Source organism: Phyllostomus hastatus, unplaced genomic scaffold (genome assembly GCF_019186645.2).
Source record: "Phyllostomus hastatus isolate PE091 unplaced genomic scaffold, TTU_PhHast_1.1 phas_scaffold_21, whole genome shotgun sequence".
Taxonomy (NCBI): domain Eukaryota; kingdom Metazoa; phylum Chordata; class Mammalia; order Chiroptera; family Phyllostomidae; genus Phyllostomus; species Phyllostomus hastatus.
In genome coordinates, this window is record NW_025334017.1 from 4,636,298 (window position 1) to 4,659,846 (window position 23,549).

Below are 23,549 nucleotides of genomic sequence, written 5' to 3' on the forward strand. Positions count from 1 at the left end.
CCCATTCCCTCCGTAACTGGTTTCCTGAGCCTATTTCTTCTACAGCTTACTTCTTCTACCTCTGTGACTTTCTAACTAAACTTCCTCTTATAATTTGAAAGCAACTATTATAGTTGATAGTCCCAACACTTAAAATATTTTACTAAAGCATTGTTGTACACAGTAAACACTATCACATAGGCTTAAATTATGTTTCTTTCAACAAGTCATATAAAGATAAAAAATATTTTATTTAAATAGAGTAAAATGTCAAATTATATCTAATGAACTCTTTCTGTTTCATATCCAAAGTGTTTAATGGTTTATTTTCATCCAGTTTTAATATTAAAACATGTCACGTGAGAAGTCCATTCTTTTCATTGTTGCATGTTTAGTAATAGCAGAAAACCTGACTTCTCTGAAAAAATAAAATCTTCTCATTAACATAGGATCGAATGAATGTATAAATAAGATAGCTGAAACCTGACATAGACATTAGATTTTTTAGAAAGAGTAAATTAAAGCATAAAGGGAAAATATTAAAACCCTTTTAATGTTTTCAGAACAGCAGATCATCATTTTTAAATCCCTGAAAACTGGATCTAAGGAAAGATGAACAATGTTTTCTTTTCATTAAAAAGCATAATTTAATCTTTTAAAATATCCTTTATAATATACATCTACACCTGAAGAGTTCCACATGTAGACAAAAACTCATGCAGTTTCACTAAAACGTGAATTTGTAACTCTTTCATAATTGTTAAGTGGTTTTTATAAAAATAAAGCAGTTTCCTTAGGAAAAAATATTCTGCCAATTGGAATATCTTCATTCTGGAAAATAAAAGACTTTTTCCTCTGAAAATAATGAAGTTTAGTCCCAAGCTACATGAACATTCATTGACTTATTCAAATGAAAAGACATTATAATGCTTCTAGAAACTAGTTTTCTTCATTAACGCAGTCTGAGATAGCTTCTGGAAACCATCACCAAAATGTTAAGATGCACAAGCACGTACCTGTGAACAGAACTGAACCTGCTGGATCAGCCCCACTACCAATACATGCACCTGCCAAAGGGACGAAGAAGTGGTGACATTCCACAATTTGTCACATCATCTAATTTCCTCTTTCTCCCAACCATGTATTCACAAATGTTTGAATTTATATTTAAACTCGATATCATTTAACGGTGGTAAAATGCCCAAGCCTGCGCGGGACTGGTCCAAAGGGGGACATTTAACATGGCTCTCCACAAGCTCTAGTTCAAAGAGGGAAAGCATTAGAATCAAAAATTGCTTGATTTCCTGGACAGCAAATAATCTTCCAGGACATATTGTCACTCCTGACCCAAAAGGCATGTAGTAATATTTCAACTTGAGTCCATTGCTGTAGAAAGCGGTCTTTGTCTTCCCGTTTTCATCTAGATAACGATCGTATTTAAACGTCTGCAATGAAAATACAAAGAAAACAAATCTGTAAGTTAGTTTTAAATAAATGTATCTGTTCTTTGACCTGGAAGCTCCAAAGCATAATTTTCTTTCTTAATCTAATTTATTGTTAATTGAACAAATACCCCTCCATGAATCAAAGAGTAATGAAGAATAGTAGTTTAACAAGAACTGATAGGAACGAGAAAGTTTTGAGATGCCGCCTACTCTGCCTGGGTGATGAGTTCCTCAGTAAGGCAGAACTAGAAAGAAGGGTTCAGGTAGCACACTAGAAGCCTTTAATTTCCTGAATTTGGGAACAAGCATTTTTCAAGGAAAAAGAAAGGCAGAAGCTTTATTATCACCACTGCAAATATAATCTAACAGAGATTATGTGATGACAAATATCAGAGAAAAATGAAAAGTTCAGACCATCATCTAGATGGTCCAAAATATATGAATATTTGATATAATAAAGGAGACAACAATCCCTATGACTTCTATAATAAAATCAGTCCTGTAATGGTAAATTTCCTCTTTATTTCAATTACCTGGATAGATACCACCTGGATAGATATCACCTGGATACTGACTTTGATGAACAGGCACTTACCAAAGGGTCTGGGTAGATTTCTGGATCCAAATGCATTAACTGAGGATACAGAGCTATGATGTCGTCTTTGCGGATATTATAGGAACCATCCTCGAGGTGCAAAGTGAAATCCTCTTTAGCAGTCCGGATGTTCAGGGAGGCACTGGAGAGCCTCAGAGACTCCTTGATGATACTATCTAAATATTTGAACAGGAAGAAAGGAGGTGAGGAAGGGCAGGGTAAGAGAGGAAGGGAGGGAAGAAGGGTGGGAGGGCAAAAGGTAGAACAAATTAAGTATTTAAAGGCCACATAATATAGAATCTGAAACACTTCTAGCAGTCCAAAACACAAAGCTAAACAGACTGTGAAAAGCTGGCTAGACACAAATTTCCCAGCTTTTTTCTGTTACTACTATGCTATGATCAATGACTCAGCTGTGTCTGAATGTATTTTTTAATCTGATAATCTGAGTTAATAATAATCTTTTGATAAAGTTATAATCTCAGTCATCAATAGGAGCTAGACTTTCATAAATTTATGGAAAAATAATCTTATTTATACATGTCACTAGACATCTAATACAATGGGCAAAAGCAGTAAATCACTCTTATGTGAATTATTCAAAGTTTATCACTTTTGAGATTTAATGTACTGATAATATTTGAATATAGAACTATTTGGCCAGATGGTTAATGCAACTTCAATTCAGTGCTGACAAGACCCAGTTTTTATCATTATACTGCCTAATGCCTCACGGCAAGACCCTGCTGCCTGGTGAAGATGTAAAGGGACAAAAAGAATCACCGTGTGAGTGGCTAAAACATGGCAACCTAGTGAGAAGGTCTAGCCTGACCTTCTAGCCTCTATCCTTTGAATTGTCATGTTTGGGGTGATCCTCACCTGATTGTGTGTAAAATCATAACCTGTTAGCACTTTATTTTACAAAGGAGAAAAGTAAGGGCCCCAGAAATGGTGACATTTCTGGAGACATGTCTAAGGTCTCCCATGACAGAGCACAACGTGGAACCTATGCTTCTGGCCTCCTAGTCCCTTCCACTAACACACACTGTCCATAAAAGCATATATTAGTTTCTTTCCTATAGTCAAAAATAACAAAAACAGCCCTGGCTGGTGTGGCTCAGTGGACTGAGTGCTGGCATGCAAACCAAAGGGTTGCTGGTTTGATTCCCAGTCAGGGCACATGCCTGGGTTGTGGGCCAAATCCTCAATAGCGGGTGCTCCAGAGGCAACCACACATTGAAGTTTCTCTCCTTCTCTTTCTCTCTCCCTTCCCCTCTCTAAAAAATAAATAAAATCTTTTAAAAACTAACAAAAAGAAAACTCTTTCTTATTATAAAACATATATGTTGTGTGTTTGTATAAAATATAAAAAGAACAAAAATAAGAAAATCCTTCCATCCCATTACCCAACCCATGCATCTAATTGTGATTTCTTTTTTAAATGGAAATTATTATTTTAAAAATATTATTTATTTACTTTTAGAGAGAGGGGAAGGGAAGGAGAAAGAGAGAGAAGCATCTCTGTGTAAGAGAAACATCAACCAATTGCCTCTCACACCTATAACCGGGGGCCTGGCTGGCACTCAGTCCACTGAGTCACACACCAGCCAAGGCTAATTGTGGTTTCTCGATGGTACTTTTTTCCCCTTGATTTCATGAAAATGAATAGTATGCTCCCAATTAACTGTAAAATGAGTGTAAGAGTACTAAGAAAAGAGACAGAGTACGAAGTGCAGAGAAGTGGTTGAGAGTGCAGGGACAGGAGTCCCACAGTAATGTTTAATTGGTTCACCATTCCATGCTGGACAGCAACTGAGCATCTAAGTGTTGGTTTCCTTACTTGTTATATAGAAATGGAAATAGTCCCTAATCATAGGTTGCTGTGAAGATCACAAGACATAACACATTAGAAATACTTAGCATTATGCCTGAAACAAGCAAGTGTATTACATAGACTGACAATTACTGTTAGTAGGAAGCAGTAAATGAAATGAATGTAATAAGTTATGCATACCTAATACAGGCATGTCATTCAGTTGCATTTGATTCAAACTAATAGGTTTGTCGTCAAAGCTGATTTTTTGACCAGCATTCTCTAGTGTTTTATTCACTTCTTCAGTAGCTGCTTTCATTGCTTCAGGACTCCTATTAAAAATTAAGAGAAAAGAAAAGATGTACAGCAAATAAATTTTTTCTGTGCCAAAAAATTTGCAAATACATGAGCTTTTCCCCTATCTTATAAATACATGATCAAAATACCAGAAAAAAGGTAGAAAGGGGATATTTCCTTTCCTTCTTTAACTTTATTTTGTAATTGTGTGTAAGTCCTTGCATATCAGCAAGAATAGCTGCCTTAAAAGGGTGTTGCTATGTAGAGTAAAACTGACCAGGTTTTTATAAATGCTTCTAGTAAAGATTAAAAGGTCAAGTTAGTAATTTACATAGTAACTGACAAGAAAAATTGCATCTAAAATAACAATCATATGGTACTGGGTAAGTTACAAATGGAAATTTAAATTTACTCCTAAAATCCATACCATCATTTCAGGTAGAACAACAGCTTTTCCATTTATAATTGTTCTAGCACTTTGACTTGTAAAATGAATGCTACTTCATTTCGCAAATCAAAGTCAACTTTAATGCATTGAAGTTCACTGGAGCCTCAGTGCCATTGTAAGAAATCTACATGATGTGATTATGTCACTGATTCTCAGAAATGTTTGATAACTGATAAGTATTTATGTGATTACCGCCGTAAAAAGGCTACTATTAGCTACATGACATTAAATTGATGCTGCGACCTTACTGTAAGTATGTGATTTTGTTCTGGACAGAGCTCTCTCAAGTAAAAACTCTGGAAGACATTGAGCATTTGAGACAGATTGATAATGGTTTTTTTATCTAAAATTGTTTTGACAATATTTTTTTATATTACAGGCACAAAACTATCAGCTATCAATGGAAATTTGGTATTTTCAGTCCCAGGGATAATTCAATAAACTATTTGAATGTCAAATTTCCAAAACACTAACACTTTGGAAATAAATCACATTTATGTAAAATAATGTGTTACGTACAGTTCTTTTGTTTGTTTGTTTTTATCTACATACAGTTTTGAAAGGCAAAATCTAGCTAAATCCCATCAAGAATAATGGATCCATAGCTATAATATTTGGTCAAATAGACAATAAGACAAAACCCCTGGCCAGGTGGCTCAGTTAGTTAGAGCTATGTCCCAATACACCAAGGTTGTAGGTTCTGTCCCTGATCGGGGAACATACAAGAAGCAACCAATGAATGCATAAATAAGTGAAAGAACAAACTGGCATTTTTCTCTCTCTTTCCTTCCCCTCTCTCTCTAAAGGTCAATAAAGAAACATCTTTAAAAAATAACAGTAAGACTAATAACTAACTGAGTGAAAACACACACTGTAAATGCACAAATGAATAAGGCATAGGCCCTGCCCCTTCGTTGTCCATGAGTCATTAGTCACTTAAATATATTTTAATGATTACAAAGACTGAATTCATGGACTTAAGTTGGTGTCATGATGAAGAGCCTGGGGTTAAGAGCCAGGGCTCTGGGCCCAGGTGGCCTGAATGGACCCTCCACCAGCGTATTCCTTTCCCTGGGAAGTTCTGCTTCTGTAAGACACGTTTACCAGTCATGGCTGCTTATGGTTTTTTTTAAGAGTTGAATTTCTGCCTTCCTCTGAAAGAAAAAAAGAACTGAGTAAGTTGCTGGTTACCTTATCATTTGAAATAAGCTCCAGAAAGTGGCTGGAATGGTGTTTGCTTGCGATGCCCACAAAACAGCAAGTTGCGTCTTGGCCTTCTCCATGTCATCTAAGGTGAAGAGCATGTCATTCAGGAACCTGACCAGCTCTGACATGTGGTCTCTCTTTCCCAGGTTCTCGTTCCTCAAGCCCTCTGCCAGTTTTTCCCGGGCTTGGTGTGCGGTCTTGAACACATGAATGGGGAGGCCTGCTACCAGGGCCGGAAAGATTTTGTCAAATTGCTTGAAGTTGTCAAGTTTATTTAGAATGAGTGCATCTTGTTCTGTAAGATCCCTGCCAAAGAGAGTTAAATACCCAGCTTCAAACATCACTCGGTAGCAGAAGGCGTACATCCCTTCTGTCACCCAGGCAGGCCTCTTCAAGCCAGGAGCGACTGGAGGTCTCAGGACAAGTTGCAGGTTTTCCATCATCGCTTCTGTGAGGGAATTCAAGGCATCGCCCTGCAGATTTTTGACAAAAGCTTTGCTTATGTTCTCAGTGGTATTTCCGTCACTGGGGTCAATGCTGCTGTGCCCAAATACCTGACAGTAAACAAAACATGGGAAAAAAGAAATTAAACCTGACCCAGTGCTAGTAAATGGCTGAAAAACAAATTAGATACCTTGATAAGTGGAAAAGTTTCATTTTTAAAAAAAGTCTATTTGTTTAAAAAGAGGGATAGAAATTGCCCTTTCCACATACATTTTTGTAGCATTTTCTAATAAATGGCCAACTTATACCCTTTGTTTATGGGCACATTTAATCTCCAGCTCCTCAGTGTGATTTCCCTCAATCATTCTATTTGTCTGTTTATTTTTATTATGCTAAGGCATTTATTTGCATGTTAATTTGGTACCAATCAAAAATGGTTTTTAATCATTAGTTCTCTTTTATATTTTTTGTAGATATAGTTTAACCAGACTTTAATTTACTTAGAGGTAGACACCATGTCTAATATTTCCTTGCAGAGACGCAGTCAATGTTGGTTACCATATTTTGCCAGGTATAATGTGCACCCAGGATTTTGGCCCAAACTTTTGGGGAAAAAAATTTTCATGTTAATTTTTTAATTCAATTATTTATTTATTTATATTAAAAGACTTGGGGTTTTTTTGTGTTATAAAGGAATTTTAACATTTATTTTTGAACATATGGATATCGTTATTGCTTTCTAGAGTTAACACATAAGCATAAATAAAAGAATTAAAAACATTTATATAGATACAGAATTATTACTACCTATGTATGATGTGCATCCTTATTTTTCCCTCAAAAATTTGGGCAAAAATGTGTGCATTATACACAGCAAAATACAGTAACTATTTTCTTTGTAAAAGACCTTCTTAGATTATATCTAAGTGATGTCAAAATATCTTGTCAATTCCTTAATAAAGTTAAACAAAGTTGTGGCAAGAGTGTGGGAAAACAATGGTTCAATGTTAAGTTCTCACCATATGCACTCTGGTGTTGTATAGACATGGCTGACATGAGTGAGTTTGTATCTATTTTACTCATACAGTGTCATCTGACTCAGTAAAATATTTAATTTTTATTTCACCTTCATTAGCTGGTTAAGAAATGACAAATCTATACTTATTCTGACTTTTTAAATGACTAGTACCAAAAGGTTATATCTAATTTGATTATATTCCCAAGAATGTTCATGTTAGAGTAACTCTTACATCTCTAAGTCAAAGTACCTCAAAATAACTAAGTAGACTGACATATTTAAAAGGTAGAAAATAAACAGAATGCTGTATAAATGCAAAAGTGGTTACCTTTGCAGAAGTAGTGAAATGAAATTTTTTCCAGTCAAAGTATTTTCCATGGCACAACACTTTATGGTATGACAAGGGGTTTGTGATGAAGTGGACATAGTTTCCCATTAGTTTGCAGGTAAACACAGGACCATATTTCCTTTGATTTGCTCTGAGGAACTTGAGCGGATTGGCACCAAACTGCAGAGCACATCCTAGGTATGGAATCAGCCCATTCTCCAGAGGTGGTTCACCCATTTTTCTTAAGACACAAACATAGGATAGATATAGAAAATTACACAGTTTTATATTTATACCAGGTTTTTAAATTGTTACTATTGACTTCAAACTTCAAAACTCTACAGTTTACAGATACTTTTCAGTGTTGATGGGGCCCTAATCTTTTACTAAAATAATGGGCTATATTAACCTAGTAAGATGTTGGTGAAAATGGTTATGATACCCACCCACCCTTCCATGGTTACATTCCCCAGCACTTACTGAATGTCCACTATATGTTAGCTACTTTTCCCAATGATTAGGATAAAAGGATGAACAAAACCAACAAGATTTTTGCTCTCAATACAGAGATCAAAATAAATTCTAGCATGAATATTTTCCTAAGCATAATTTGCCTAAGTAATTTATTGTTTTCTTTAAAGATATAGAATACTGAATAACAGAGAGGATTATAGAATTGCAGTTTTCACAATTTTCATAGTTTGAAGATATGATTCTGTGATGATAGTTAAGGAGAATCTCATTTGAGAAATTAGTGTATAAAATAAAATTAAGATAAGTATTGACAGAATCATCTATTGTAATTCAATACTCTTTCATGCAATTTTAAATGTTTTTTTAAAGAATATAAACATTTATTTCCCAACATAAACTACTATCCTTCTTGGTAGAATAACACAGCATAAAATAATTATTTTTTATTTTCTTATTTCGAAGATAAGTAGTTTAATTAAAATTAGAAACCATCAGACCTGAATTAAAACATCTTAAGGGATAGAACATACTTGTTAAAGGAATACGACACACAGCCATCTACACAGTTGAGGATATGTTGTGGGTAGTTCTATCCCTTGGAGATTGACCCCACAGAAAGTACTAACATATTACCCACCCCCTCCCCATGAACACTCTCTGAGCCAATCAAAAGTTAAACTATGCCTATATATCTGACTCTATTTGTATTTCTTGCTTTCTTGAACCAGCTATAAATAAATGACACATACAAATAAAAGTGATGTCACATTCATATAGCAGTTTTCCAATTCATCATGGTCAAATATCTTTAATAAGAAAAAAACTATAGAATGATCAGTGCAGGCTCTCTGCTCTCGTCTACACTTAGGCTGAGTCTCTACAATGCACCAGAACTAGCTGAAGGAGAAAATTTATTTAGTCAGAACATCTATTTGATCCACATGATAGAAATTCTTTTCATGGCAGATCCCACTTATCGCTTGTATCTTTACTAATCCAGACTTCCTCTTCATATGCCCACACAAACATGCACAGAGACCTCACAAATTTCTGTCAGTTATGTTTAACAAGTCTGTACATTTTTGCATTACCATGGATATGCCAATGCTAAAAAGAAGATCACCAATTATATCTTTTGTTAAATATAACTTAAAAGATACCACTTTAAAAATTTTAACCTTTTAATTTGAGAAGAAAATTAAAGAAAATGTTAGTGTAAGTACAGAAAGCCAAATTTATTTTATAACAACGAATGTAAAAAAATATTAACTGAATGAATTTAGATTCAATTTAAAGATACTATTTTTTTACCTTCTCCTCATTCCAAGGATAAGCCACAAACAGCAGCACATTGCTATCACAATCCCCCAGATCAAAGACATGGTTATCATTTAGCAAATCTAATGCCAAACCTGAGGAGGAGAACCTGAATAGAAGGGTAAGGATGTCACTGAGCAGAAACTGCAGCTAGACTTTTTATACTGCAGCTAGACTTTTTATACATGGTAAGGTCTTGCATTTGAGTGACCAAAGCAAACAATTAACCATTTGTTCATCCTATTAGAAAAAAAAAAAAAAGAGCTGGCCTTGAACTAAGTCCACAGGTATCAGAAGACTTTCCAAAACAATCAGAGACTTGCAATACTCAGTAAGGTGAAGGTCTTTCAAACACATGCTGACTTAACATTCAGACCTGGGAATGACAGCTAATGTTACAAAGTTAGTATGTTTATAACAAAAAACAAATTAACCTGTTCAGGATGAACACATTAAACAGAAATGTAAAATATAGCAATTGAGAAAAAAAAGCTTAAGTTATTATGAAGCCAATGATCTGATCTGTTACCTTTTGAAGAAGAAATCAATTTGAATGATTTATGAGAGATACAGTGGTCAAGTTCAAAGGAACAAGAACTGGGTGAAATGTTTCTGGGGCTCCATGGTTCAGTGCTTTTACAAAACCATAGCTATTTTACTATATACAATAAGAAGTTACTAACTTAACATCCTGAAGAAAGTATCTCATAGAAATGCATCTCTCAATTAAACTGTTTTATGTAAGCATCAAAACTTTGTCAACCAATTTTTCTAATTGAAAATATGATATTAATTTTTCTCATTGTTAAAGTAACATAATCTCATTTCAAATAACTTAAAACTAACTGAAACATATCTTAATAGAGAGTGAAAGTCAATTCATAATTTACCTTCCCTACAACTCCCCACTCAAAGGTAACCATGGTCAACTGTTTGGTATATACCCCTTCCAACTTTATTTCTGTGCAAACACAAACATTAAGTAAGCACCTATTCTGTGTCTGCTAGGAACTCTTCAAAGGTGCTCTGGTTATAAGTGTTCACAAGATGGACAGAGGCTCTATTTTAGAAGAGACAGACAATGAAATATAGATGTTATGGATACAATAAAATCAGGTATAGAGAGCTATTGGGGGATAAGAGCTACTTAGACAAGGCAATCAAGAGAGAGCTCTCCATGTAGAGGACAGCTGAGAGCTGGATGACAAGAAGGGATTAGCCAAGTGCAAATCAGAAGAAAGAGAACTGCAGGAAGAGAGAACACAGGATGCAAAGGTCCTGATCAAGAATGAACTTGGTATATCTAAGAATGAGAAAAAGGGTAAGTTAGACTGAAGCAGAGTGAGTGAGGGGAAACATAGTTAAGATATAAAGACAAAAGGCAGTAAAGAGATTAGTTCATGCATAGGAATGCATTAGAGCAGGGAGAAAGGTTAAAAATACTATTTTAAATGTTTTAAATTTGAGAGACCTATTAGATATCCAAGGACCAATATCAGATTGAGAGTTGAGTTTTAGAGTCTGAAGCTAGGGATAAAAGCCAGGATTGGAAATAAAAATCTCAAGTCATAAGCATTTGGATGGTATTTAAATCCAAGAGACCTTATGAGATTACCTAGGGAGACAATAAATCCTGAGAAAAAATGAGAGCCCGACACCAGGCCACAGAGCTTTCCATTTACTGAGAGCAGGAGAAGGGGAGATGGATAAGAAAGAACCAGAAAGAAAACTAAGAAAATATGGTATCTTAGAGAGAAGAGGAGAATGCATTTGAAGAAATATGAGTGATTAAATACATCATATGCTTCTTTGAGGTCAAAATAGATGACAAAGAAATCACCACTAGATTTGACAACATAGAGACAGGTGGTAAGTCACACATAAACACACACAAAGATGGGGTTATATTAAAGACCTTTTTTATAGCACATAAAACAATGAATATATATACTGTGGACATTTCCTGTAACAACATATATCTATGTACTATATATGAGTATGTTTATATACTTTCATTTTTAATGTGTGTATATTCTTCCATTGACTAAATACACTATAGTTTACTATAGCACTTTTTTTGGTTTGTACTATATTCAATTTGTTTCCAATTTTTGGCTATAAAACCCATCAGTTTATATCATGCTTTTTTGTTGCCTCCTTAAACAAAGAACACTAATTTTTTGTGTTATTCATGATCATAATTATTAATATCAGTCAATGTATGGCAATACATAGATCTCCTGATCTATTTAGGTTTTTTAAGACTTTGTGCATATTAACCCCATTTAGTCTGATGTGCTTTTTTAAATTGTTGGATCTGCTTTCTGTATTAAAAGGTAAACCTTTGCATGGCCTGTCACAGTTGGAGAAAACACCAATCTAACATCCAAACAACCCTTTAGAGCCATCTCTAAAACAAATAAACAAACAAACACGAAAAGGAGTTGGTATAAGGGACCCCTCAGTACTATCTCTGGAACTTCCTGTGAATCTCTCATTACAATGAAATTAAAAGATTTTCCAAATGGTAAAGGGGAAATACATTCACAACCCGAGGAAAACTTCCTTAAGTCTCATCTTCTTCACCCCCTCTCAGAACATCATAAACTCCTTTCACATATAGCCTGGTTGGTATTTCTCTCAATTTCTCTTACCCAGATCTATTCACACTTCACTTACTGCCTATTTTCTCCTTACTTCTCTATCTTACTCCTTCACTTACTGCCTACCTTCTATACAGCAAAAGCCCAGGAAACACACACACAGTTTTCTTTGTGGGCTGAGGAAAAGCAGCGGCTTAAATATTGATAATAATTTTTTGTTACATATGGTTTATGTCTTCCTTCTGAAGATGTCACTTCTTGCTACTGTCACATGTCCATAAATGGCACTAACACATCCCTAATATTCTACTTCTAATCTGGTGAGTAGGAATTCAGATATTTGCTACCATTGCCAAAACTTGATAGGCTGCAAGGAAATACCTAAAAGGGTTCCTGATAAGTCAAATGCATAAAGTTTCACACAAGGATTTTATGAAATCTCAATGTGTTTATCATAGTGCTCAGAGTATCAGGTATTAAATAAATGCTGGCTGAATTGAAGTTGTTTGCTTGATATTTTATTATTCTGCTCTTTCAAATTGTAAAGCTTTATTTTCTCCCTTCCCCTTTCTCTCTCCCTCTCCACACACACATACACACACTCACACACAGAGCACCTATTATGTGTGTCGGACACTGTGTCAACACTGCATTCAACAAGGAAGCCCTGAGCCCTGAGCTGGGGGGTTGCAGTGCTGCGGGGAAGGTTTTAAGCACCCCGATGCAGAAAGGAATACATCTTAGTTGCCAGAAGGCCTGCCTTAAGGAACTGGTTTATCTGAACTCTTTAATCCCTCCACAGCTTGTCAATATCCTCTTTATCTTCAGGGAGTAGTGTACACGCTCACTGATGTGTTGAGAGAGAATTTACTGGGGGCCTTAGAGAATATCTTGGTGTTGGCCAAGTCCAACACCAAATACTCATGAAGAGATATATACACAACATGAAAACTAAAACTAGAAGAACAGAAAGCAAACTGAATGACTAAAGCTATTCGTTTATATAAACTGATGGCCCATTTTGGTGGTTTCTACTAAAAAATGCAGTAAACACAATCTATATAAAACTTACACATCAGTAAGATTGCTTTAAGTAAAATGAACTGTGAATATAGTTAAACAATTGAGTCAAACCAGTTGCTCTCCTGAATTTACAAGTCAAACCTACTCTCCACAGTAGAAAGCAGATTGCCTCCATTACTGCAATGCTTGGCATTTTCCAAGAGCATCCCAGAGTTCCCGGGGATCAAGGCTGCACATCAGGTTCCTAATCCAGGTCCAGTTAGTGGGACAGCAGAGTGGAATGGGCTGGTGAGGTCTTGTTATGATTAATTTGGGTTTTCATAATAAGTTCTTAGGAAATACAGGCTCCAGCAGAAGTAATAACTGCTTGAGTGTGGTTGGTAGGGTAATGATATGAATGTAATAATTTATAGTTTTAATTTGAGCATTTCACCTAAAATGCTATGTGGTGTGTTTGACTATGATATTGTTGTCGCAGAACTACATGCTTATGATTTTGTAATAAAAGATTTTGTATGAAATAGGGGTGTTATTTGTGCTGGACTGTGTATATCTTACATTTGAGCCACATCTTCAACTTTTTGTAGGAAAAAAAGGTTATGTTATGACATATATGGAATATCTGATTCTCCAATACAGTTGTACATCTCAAACATGGTGTTGAGGCTATAAATGCCTAGTATATCTAAATGTGTCCGTTGAATAAATACAGTACCATAGGACTAGAGAACAGGAAGGTGTTGAGAAATTCTATTTTAGAGAATCATAGTAGTATTTACATGAATTTGAAGCTTTTTAAAAAATGCTTTTGAGCCCTGACTGGTATGGCTCAGTGGTCTGGGCATTGTCCTGCAAACAGAAAGGTGGCCAGTTCAATTCTTCATCAGGGCACAGGCCTGGGTAGGGGGTGTCGGTCAGTGATTGAGACACATTGGTGTTTCCCTCTCTTTCTCCCTCCCTTCCCCTCTCTCTAAAAATAAATAAGTAAATAAATAAAATCTTTTTTTAAAAAAGCTTTTTACATACACATATTTCCCAACTTGAAATAATCAACTCAGGCAGGACAAGTATTTTAGTTATCTTAAAGGTAAGGAAACAGGGACATGAAGGTTAAGTGACTAATGTCACATAAGGTAAAATTGTTCAAATGGAATAGAAGCTGAAACTAAACCTGGGTTTATATGTTGGCTCTGCCACTGACTAAGTGTATTCCTTTGAACAAAATGCTATCCTAAGTCTTTACTTTCTTACCAGTATAATGGGGATAATTACAGTGCATGACTCTTAATAGAGAGGCTGAGATAAAGCAAGACAATGTGTGTAAAATATTGGCCTAGGGTTTGGCACAGTCTATGCTAAAAAGTGCCTGTTGAAGGCAACTCACTCATGAGTTGGCCCACATCCACTCAGATGCGACTTTTTGCTTCTTTCATAGCAGCACCTGTACCCTGGCGTCTTTCTTTTTCTCTACCTGAGTAAAACTTGCTTTGTTCTAAAAAAAAATTGTTGTAATTATTAAGTGGCAAACCCAGGACACAACTCCAGATTTTTCTGAGTTGCAGCCAGCATTCCTCCTGTACAACCCAGAACTTCACAGGAAGTTCAGTGGAACTAAAGAGTTCAGTGGAGCTGGCCACAGATTTAGGAAAGGGTAAACATACCAACTACACATTCAGATATAAAACTGATTCATCAGACATGTTCTGAACACCAAGTATGTGGAAGGTGCTGTTAGGTAATGAGGGAAAGGTAAGTAGATCATCCAGCAAACATTTCTTCATGCATTTCATTGATTGATTGATTGATTGATTCATTCATTCATTCATTCATTCAAACTTAGTACTCACTTTGTGCCAGGTAGCTTTTAGGTTCTGGACATACAAAGGTAGAAAAGACAGGCAAAATTCTCTGGTCAGGTTGATACAACCAGTCAATATGAGAACAAAAGGAGAACAAATATGCTGTTTGATTTCTGATAAAATGTCATTTTTGTTAACAGAAAAGGTCAGGCTATTCATCAATGTTTTGTTCTAAGATCTTCACATGCTTGTCTATGTAAACCACGTGGTAGCACTATGAGATGGACACTGTTGCCCCCATTGTTAGATGACTTAATGCTAAGAAGCTCTGGCTACAAGCCAAGCCCCAGTTTAATCCCTGCTATGCCATGCTCTTTCTTGGAGAATTCCTTTCCCCCAAGTTAAAGGCAGGATTGACGATTTAGAATCAAAGAAGGCTAAGTGCTTCTTTGCTTTTTATAATCTCACCTTAATTTGAACCTTCTGGAATTTAGGCCAGGAATCTCGACAGAAGACAGAGCAATTGTTCACCAAGAGGTTAAGAGAGCTCAAGAATTAGAAAAAGGAGAGAGCAGCCAGGGGAGATCAAGAGAGCTGAGCCTCTTCCCACTTTTACTTATACATAGTATTGCTATGAATATTCATGTTCAAGTTTCTATATGAGCATATGTTTTAAATTTTCTGATTATATAGCTAAGAGTGGATTTGCTAGGTCAAACTGTAACTATGTTTAACTTTTTGAAGAACTGCCTGACTGGTTTCTAAAGTGACTGCACCATTTTACACTCCCACCAGTAATGTATAAGGTTTCCAATTCCTCCCTGTCTACGCTTATAATTGTCTGTTTTTTTTTTCTATTATAGCCATTTTAGTGGGTATGGCATATTATGGCTTTAATTTGCGTTTTTTTAATGACTAATGATGCTAAACATCTTTTTATGTGATTATTGGCCTTTTGTAAATCTTCTTTGGAGAATATCTATTAAATCCTTTGCTCATTTTTTAGCAAGGTTATTTGTTTTTTTATTGTTCAGTTGAAGTTCTTTCCATATTATGGATACTATACCCTTATCAGATATAATTTTCAAATATTTTCTCCCATTCTGTGGGTTTCCTTTTCACTTTCTTGATAATGTCTTTGGCTACACAAAAGTTTTTCACTTTGATAAAAGTCCAATTTATCTAATTTTTTTGTTGGTTACTTATACTATTAGTGTTACACATCTAAGAACCATTGACTAATCCAATGTCATGAAGACTTCACACTTATGTTTTCTTCTAAAGGATTTATAGTTTTGCTCTTATATTTAGGTCTTTCATCAATTTTGTGTTACTTTTTGTATATGGTATGAAGTACAGTGTTCAGCTTTACTCTTTTCATGTGGATATCCAGTTGTCCCAGGAGCATTTGAGGAAAAGAATGTTCACTTCATTTTTGTCGCCCTTGTTAAAAATCAATTAACTGTACATGTTAAGGGGTTATTTTTGGACTCTCAATTCTAGTTCCCATTGATCAGCATATCTAGTCTCATGACGGCACCACAAAATCTTGAGTACTGTAGGCTTGTAGTAAGTTTTGAAATCAGAAAATATGTGTCCTCCCACTTTGTTCTTTTGAAAGATTGTTTTGGATATTCTGGATCTCTTACATTTCCATATGAATTTTAGAATCGCATTGCAAATTTCTGCAGAAAACAGGAAGCTGGGATTTTGATAGGGATTGCATCCACTGTATAGATTCATTTGGAGAGTATTGTGATTTTAGTAATATTAAGTTTTCTTATCCATGAGCATGGGATGTCTTTTCATTTATTTAAGTCTGATTTAATTTCTTTTGATGATGTTTTGGGGTTTTCAGTATACAAATCTTGCACTCTTTTGTTAAATTTATTTCCAATATATTTTATTTTACTGATGCCATTCACAGAGAATTGTTTTCTTAATTTCATTTACAGATTTCTCATTGCTGGTGTATAGAAGAAATAAACTGATTTTTAGATATTAATTTTTCATTCTGTAACTTTGCTGAACAGTTTGATTATCTCTAAGGATTTTTTTGTGGGTTCTTGATAAGTTTCAATATACAAAATGAATATATATTCTAATATAGACATAGTTTTCCTTTCAAATATATGTCTTTTATTTCTTTTTCTCACGCAGCTTCCCAGAATATTACTTCCAGTGCAATGTTGAAAAGAGGTGGCAAGAGCAAATGTCTTTGTCTTGTTCCTGATCTCAGAGGAAAAGTTCTCGTCTTTCATCATTAAGTATCACGTTAGCTGTGGGTTGTTTGTAGATGTACTTCATCATGTTGTGGTAGTGCCCTTCTATTTCTAGTTTTTAAAAGTGTGTGTACATGTGTTTTTATCATGAAAGGGTATTGGGCATTTGCTAAATAGATTTTTTGCATCTACTGATATAAATATGTTGCTTTTTATCCTTATTGTATTAATATGGCATATTTCATTGGTTGATTTTTGTCTACTAAATCACCCTTGCATTCTTGTGATAAGTCACTCTTGATAATGGTGTACAGTGCTTTTTATGTTGCTATATTCAGTTTGCTAGTATTTCTTGAGAATTTTTACATCTTGATCTGTAGTTTATTTTACTTATAATGTCTTTATCTGATTTTGGTATCAGATAATACTGGGTCCAAAGAGTGAGTTGGGAAGTGATCCTTCTTTTTCTAATATTTGGAGAAATTGTGAAGGATTGGTGTTATTTCTTATTCAAATATTTGGCAATAGGATTCACCACTGAAGCTATCTGGTTCTGAGCTTTTCTTTATAGAAATTTTTAAAATTTCAACTTCAATATTTTTTCTTGTTATAGGTCTACTCAGATATTTTATTTCTTCTTCAGTCAGTTTTGATAGTTTGTGTCTTTTTGAAATGTGTCCATTTCATCTAGGTTATCTGATTTGTTTGCATACAATTGCTATAAGCATTCTTCTTATTTCTTTTCCCTTTTTATTTTTCTAATGTGGTACTAATGTTTCCTCTTTTATTCTTCATTTTAGTAATTGAGTTTTCTTTCTCTGTATTTCTCTTTCTTCTTTTGGCTAGTCTAGCTGAAGGCTTGTCAACTTTGTTGATCTTTTCAAGGAACCAACTTTTGATTTTGTTGATTGTATCTATTTTTTCTTTTCTGTATTTCATTTATTTCTCCTCTGGTTTTTATTATTTTCTTCCTGCTGCTTGCTTTGGATATATCTCACTGTTATATTTTTCTAGTGAAAATACAAACCTAATCATGAAAGATTAGGTTTTTAACTTGAGATCTTTCTTTTTTTAATATAGGTAAGTTGTAGGTTTCCTTCTAAGCAATGTTTTCACTGCATTAATTTTTGGTATGTTATGCTTTCTACTTTCCTTTGTGTTTTCTTCTTTGAACAATTGGTTATTTCTAAGTGTGCTATTTAATTTGTGAATTCACATATTTGTTAATTTCCAAAATTTTTTAATTAAATTTATTCTATATGGTCTAACATATATCTCTCTTAGAGAATATTCCACATATACTGAGGCTTTGTATTCTACTGTTGTATGGCATGTTTTATATATGTCTATTGAGTTTAGTTTGCTTATAATGTTGTTAAAGTCTTCCCGTTCCCTGTTGGCATCTAGTTGTTCTGTGTATTATTGAAAGTTAGATATTGAATCTCCTGACTATTGCTTTTGAATTGACTGTTTCTCCCTTAAGTTCTGTTAGTTTTTCTTCATGTACTTTGGAACTTTCTTTAAGATGCTTATATATTCATAATTGTTATAATTTCTTGATGGATTTACCCTTTTATCATTCTAAAATATCTAACAATAATTTTTGTCTTACATTTGCTTAATTCATTCCTATTAATGTACATTTTAAGAAAAATATTAAATATGTTCCAACCCTAGCATAAACCAAAAGGTAATATGAAAATTGATTAAATTTGGCTTGTTTTAGAGTTTATTCATTACTTTTTTCCCTAACATGCTGATATATTTGTACAAGAATCTGGTTTGGTCTCGTTTGAAGTCAGGACTCATTTCACCCTCTGGTGGACAACTATGTCCATTGATACTTCCTCTAGTTAAGTCAGAGGAAACTACCAACCCTCACCAAGGGAACTAAACCAAAATTAATTTTAGACATAAAAAATAAACAGCATTTACTTGAGCAAAAGGAACACAACCTTGGAGAACAGATTTAGACAGCAACCTAAACTGTGTTCCACCGAGACAAAAGGGAGGCCATCTTTTAGAGAAAGTTCCCACCCAAGTTCCCAATTGTATGTAGATAAGGTTTCCAAATTGTACGGTTCTGATTGCTCAGTATAGATGCAAACAAGAATGCAATCTGTGTAGTTCTGCTTGGACAGGGCAGGTCTCAGTCCATTGGTGGAAAGACAAAGCCAGGGTTTCACTGTAGTGCTTGACTCAGTCAGCTTAAACAAACAAGGCATAGTTGGGGGAAACTTCAGTTCTTCCCCTGAGCACAGGGTGTGAGAGGAGCCTTGTCAGCAGATGACTGCTAGGCTGTTACTATCCATAAAATCTGAGCCTTGGTGATCACACAGGGAGTCTATCTCAGCAGATCAATTTCTTCTTAGGGTTCATAGAACCTTAAACTGGAATCCTGGAAAGCATGTAGAAATTCAGCTTAAAGACACAGACCTCTGTCTCTCATCCCACATTTTGGAGCCAGCAAAACCTGGGCTTGGGGAAACCCTGATTTTGTTGTTGTAAGCCAGGGTCCTGGTATTCACAAACGACACAGTAAGACCATTAAGGGGCAAACCCTGGGGGAGCTCCAAACTTAAAGATCCCAGAATAAGTCCACATGAGTTTTTCTGTTCTTGTGGCATGTGGACAAAGATGAGAAACCCAGCATCAGCCAGGCTGCCAGTCACAACCGCTGCTTGCCTCACGCCAGGCCATGGTGCTGCTCTACTTGTAATGTGGTTTCCCATCTTATCGCCTTCGAGATTTTTCCTTTAACTTTGGTTCTGAGCAGTTAGACAATGCTGTTTTTAGGGTTTCTTTTTTTCTTGAATCTCTACCTTGTATTTTGTCATTAGTTTTAGAAAATGTTTGGCCATCATCACTTCAAACATTTTGCTACTATCCTTTTACTCTTCTGGGCCTCCAGTTAGATTTATGTTGGTGTTTCTTATTGGCTTATTTTCAAGTCCACTGATTCTTTCTTCTGTTGTTTCCAGGCTGCTATGAACTCACTGAGGAAATTTTTCATCTCGTCTCAGGTTTATTATTTCTTGCATTTCCATGTGACTGTTTCATTGCATCTGTCTTTCTAATGAAATTCCCTTCCCTTAATGCTCATTGTCTATTTACCCCACCAGATCTTTCAACATTTTAATTATGGTTATTTAAAATTCTCTCTCTGTCAGTACCAAACATCTTGAGCCTGGATTTGTTAAATGTTTTGTTTCTTGACATTAGACTGATTTTTCTTACTTTTTGTAAAGTCGCATAAATCCATGGTGAGATTTAAATTCATCTAACTTGGCTGGCAGGAAATAAAAACTCACCAAGAGGGAAGAGAGAATCCACACTGGTGACTGTGGTTTAACAGAAAAACTTGGATGTTTATAGTCAAGAGCAGTGTCTGGCCATTTTATACCTGAGACAGAAAAAGCCTCTGAATTCAAGGCCCTTAGGTAAGACAGCTAGACTTTGGAAAAATAACTACTTATGTGAATATAAAAATTTTGAAAGCTCAAAATAAATATCAAATATAAGACATCCTGCAGGCTACAAAAGGATCAGACCAGTGGTAATATCACAAGGATATGTCTGGTTGTATAAAGCAAGATTTTTGTTTGTTTGTTTGTCAACTACAGTCATCCCTCGCTATATCGTGGTTCACTTATTGTGGCTACAATGTATGGTGGGTTAACCCAGTGAAGCTGCAATAAGTGAACTGTGATATAATGAGGGACAACTGTACACTTCGCTTGTGAGTACCCATATAGAATTTTGTATGTTGTTAAAATTACATAGGTTTAAGGGTGTAGAAAGTGTTTAAGAGCATATGAAGCATTTATAAGTGTGACAAAGGTTTATAGGAGTGTGGGAAGGGTTTATAAGGCTTTAAAATATATATAAATAATAAAATAAACATAACACCGCTACTTTGAGCATTTTCACCTATCGAGGGGGTCTCTGGAATGTAACTCCTGCGATAGGTGAGGGATCACTGTAATAGGTTTCATTTTTAGGACAGGTTTAGGTTTACCAAAACAACTGAGCAGAAAGTCCAAAGGGTTCATGTATATCCTCTCTGCCCTCAGTTTCTCCTATTATGAACATCTTGAATTGATGTGGTATGTTTGTTATAATTCATGAAGCCATATTGACACATTATTATTGCAAAAAGTAATATTAAGCAAGCCAGTTTAAAATGGAGTCAGAGCTGCCATCCCAGAGGAATGGCCTTGCATGTCTTACTCCTCAAGTCCTTGGAATGTTAAAACTGGCCAAAATAACCTTTGAACTGGGCTTAAGGACGGGTAGTATTCCAAACAAGTATTTGCAAAGCTAACAGAAAAACAGATATGACTAAGGGACTGAAAATTTAAAACATTCTTTAGCACCAGCATCCCTAAGTCAGCTTATCTGAACCCATAGAAATTCCTTTCTTCTGTTCACATAATTATTCCCCTTCCTCTTCTCCTAAATACCTCTCTACCTTCACCAGCTAACTGAAAACTATTTAGGCTTCTTCCTCAAGAGAGCTTCCCAAATTCTTTTGGATCTCCAATAAATGCCTGTAGCCTCTTCGTTTGGCCTTTTATTTTTAGGTTAACATTATTACCTAAAGTTCATAGTTTACATCAGGATTCACCCTTTGTGTTGTAGAGTTCTGAGTTTTGATGATACATAATGCCATATATCCATCATTATAGGATCAGATGGAATAGTTTTTGATTGCCCTAAAAATCCCTCCTGCTCCTGCTCCACCCATTCATTACCACCTCCCCCACAAATCCCTGGTAACTACTGTTCTTTTTTCTGCCTCTAGGTTTTCCTTTTCCGGAATCTCATAGAGCTGAAGTCATAGAGTATATAGCTTTTCCAGATTAGCTTCCTTCACTTACAATATGCATTTACTATAAGTTTTCTGTCTTTGTGTGGCTTACTAGCTCATTCCTTTTTATTGCTGAATGATATTCTACTGTATGGATGTTGCGAAGGTTCATTTTATGCATCAACTTGATTGGACCATAGGTTGTCAGATACTTAGTTAGACATAATTCTAGGTGTGTCTATGAGGGTGTTTATGGATGAGATTAAAATTTGCATCAGTAGACTGAGTAAAGTAGGTAACCTTCCCTACTGCAGGCAAGCCTCATTGAATCCATAAATGCCAGGATAAAACAAAAGACTGAGCAAAAGAGAATTCACTATTTCTGCCAGAGGGTCTCCAAGTTGGGGCATCAACTATTTCTGGTTTCGGATTGGAACTTACACCATCATCTCCCCTGGTTCTCAATAAAATATATCTGCATGTATGTCCTTTTGGTTGTGTATCTTTGAAGAACCCTGTCTAATACAGATGTGCTACAGTTTGTTTATTCATTCAATTATTGAATGGCATCTTGGTTGTTTACAATTTTAGGCAATTTTGAATAAAACTTCTATAAACATTTATGTACAGGTTTTTGTGTGAACATGTTTTAGACTCATTTGGAAAAGTACATAGGAGCATGATAATTGGATAATACGGTGGACTGTAATTAACTTTGTAATAAATTGACAAATGGTCTTCCAGGGTGGCTGTACCATTCTGCATTCTAATCAGCTATGAATTAGAGTTCCTATTTTTCCACACTTCTGTCAGCCTTTGGTGATGTCAGCTGGAACCAGTTTCTAACAGCACCATTATATATAGCAACAGTTTTTTTTATATAAAAGAAAGTTTATTTAGAAAGTCGCAGGGGTAGAAAAAGTGAGTGGTAGAAGAAACGGGCTCAGGAAACCAGCGACAGCGGGAAAGGAAGGGGCTTTTGGAGCTTAGGAGAGAGGAAGGTAAAGGTAACACTCCTGGGTTGGGGAAGAAGAGGGGGAGAGGGAGGGGAAATGTGCCGACGTGCACCCGGGAGGAAGAGCGCCTATAGCAACAATGTTTTAAAACTAGAACCCAGGCTTGGCCGGGTGGCTCCGTTGGTGGGAGCATCCTCCCAATGGTTCAGGGTTGCGGTTAGATTCCCATTCTGAGCACATGCAGGACACAACCAGTGGGTGCATGGGTGGGTGGAACAGCAAATCCATTTTCTCTCTCCCTCTCCCTTCCTCTTTCTCTCTCTAAAATCAATCATTAAACAAAAACAAACAAACAAAAAAACAAAACAGAATCCACTGGTGAACAAATGGGATTTTGTGCTTGTCTTTCTGTATGGTGCTTGGGAAGAATACTAACTTCTTTGGATTAAGTGGTTCATTTGGGTTCTTATATCTTGTTGATGATGAGAACTTACAATAGGGGCACTGGATGTTCTTTTCTTTTAGATAAGTGGGTACTTGAGTAATTAATTGAAAACATAAAAGTGGTATTGTCATAATTATACCTCAAATAAGCAAAAGGGGTAATATGTCATAAAACATTGGCATTTACTTGGAAAGATATTTTATATGCACTACTGAAATGCTCTCCTTTAAGAACCCAGCTAAAACCCAAAAGTTTAAGCAGCTGACTGCCAAGTGAAGCCATGATTACCTTTCTTTCATTTGCCTTCTGGCCCTCCACTTCCCACCC

General features: G+C 35.5%; 1 protein-coding gene across 1 annotated transcript; it reads right to left on the reverse strand.

Moving 5' to 3' along the window:
- Positions 1 to 211: 211 nt before the first annotated feature.
- On the reverse strand, positions 212 to 9,509 carry LOC123832883 (cytochrome P450 7A1). Its single transcript, XM_045860720.1, has 6 exons — positions 9,359 to 9,509; positions 7,574 to 7,814; positions 5,769 to 6,337; positions 4,034 to 4,164; positions 2,020 to 2,195; positions 212 to 1,424 (listed from the first exon to the last, which is right to left on the reverse strand). Exons 1-6 carry the CDS (start codon positions 9,436 to 9,438, stop codon positions 1,125 to 1,127), a joined length of 1,497 nt encoding a protein of 498 aa, XP_045716676.1. The 5' UTR covers positions 9,439 to 9,509; the 3' UTR covers positions 212 to 1,124.
- Positions 9,510 to 23,549: the final 14,040 nt, after the last annotated feature.

Excerpts from the sequence above, each read along its gene's own strand:
- LOC123832883 (XM_045860720.1), bottom strand. The coding sequence starts at position 9,438 with ATGATAACCATGTCTTTGATCTGGGGGATTGTGATAGCAATGTGCTGC. Across the intron at positions 6,338-7,573 it reads ATTTCACTACTTCTGCAAAG|GTATTTGGGCACAGCAGCAT; the intron begins GTAACCACTTTT and ends GTTTACTGTCAG. Across the intron at positions 2,196-4,033 it reads GAATGACATGCCTGTATTAG|ATAGTATCATCAAGGAGTCT; the intron begins GTATGCATAACT and ends TCAAATATTTAG.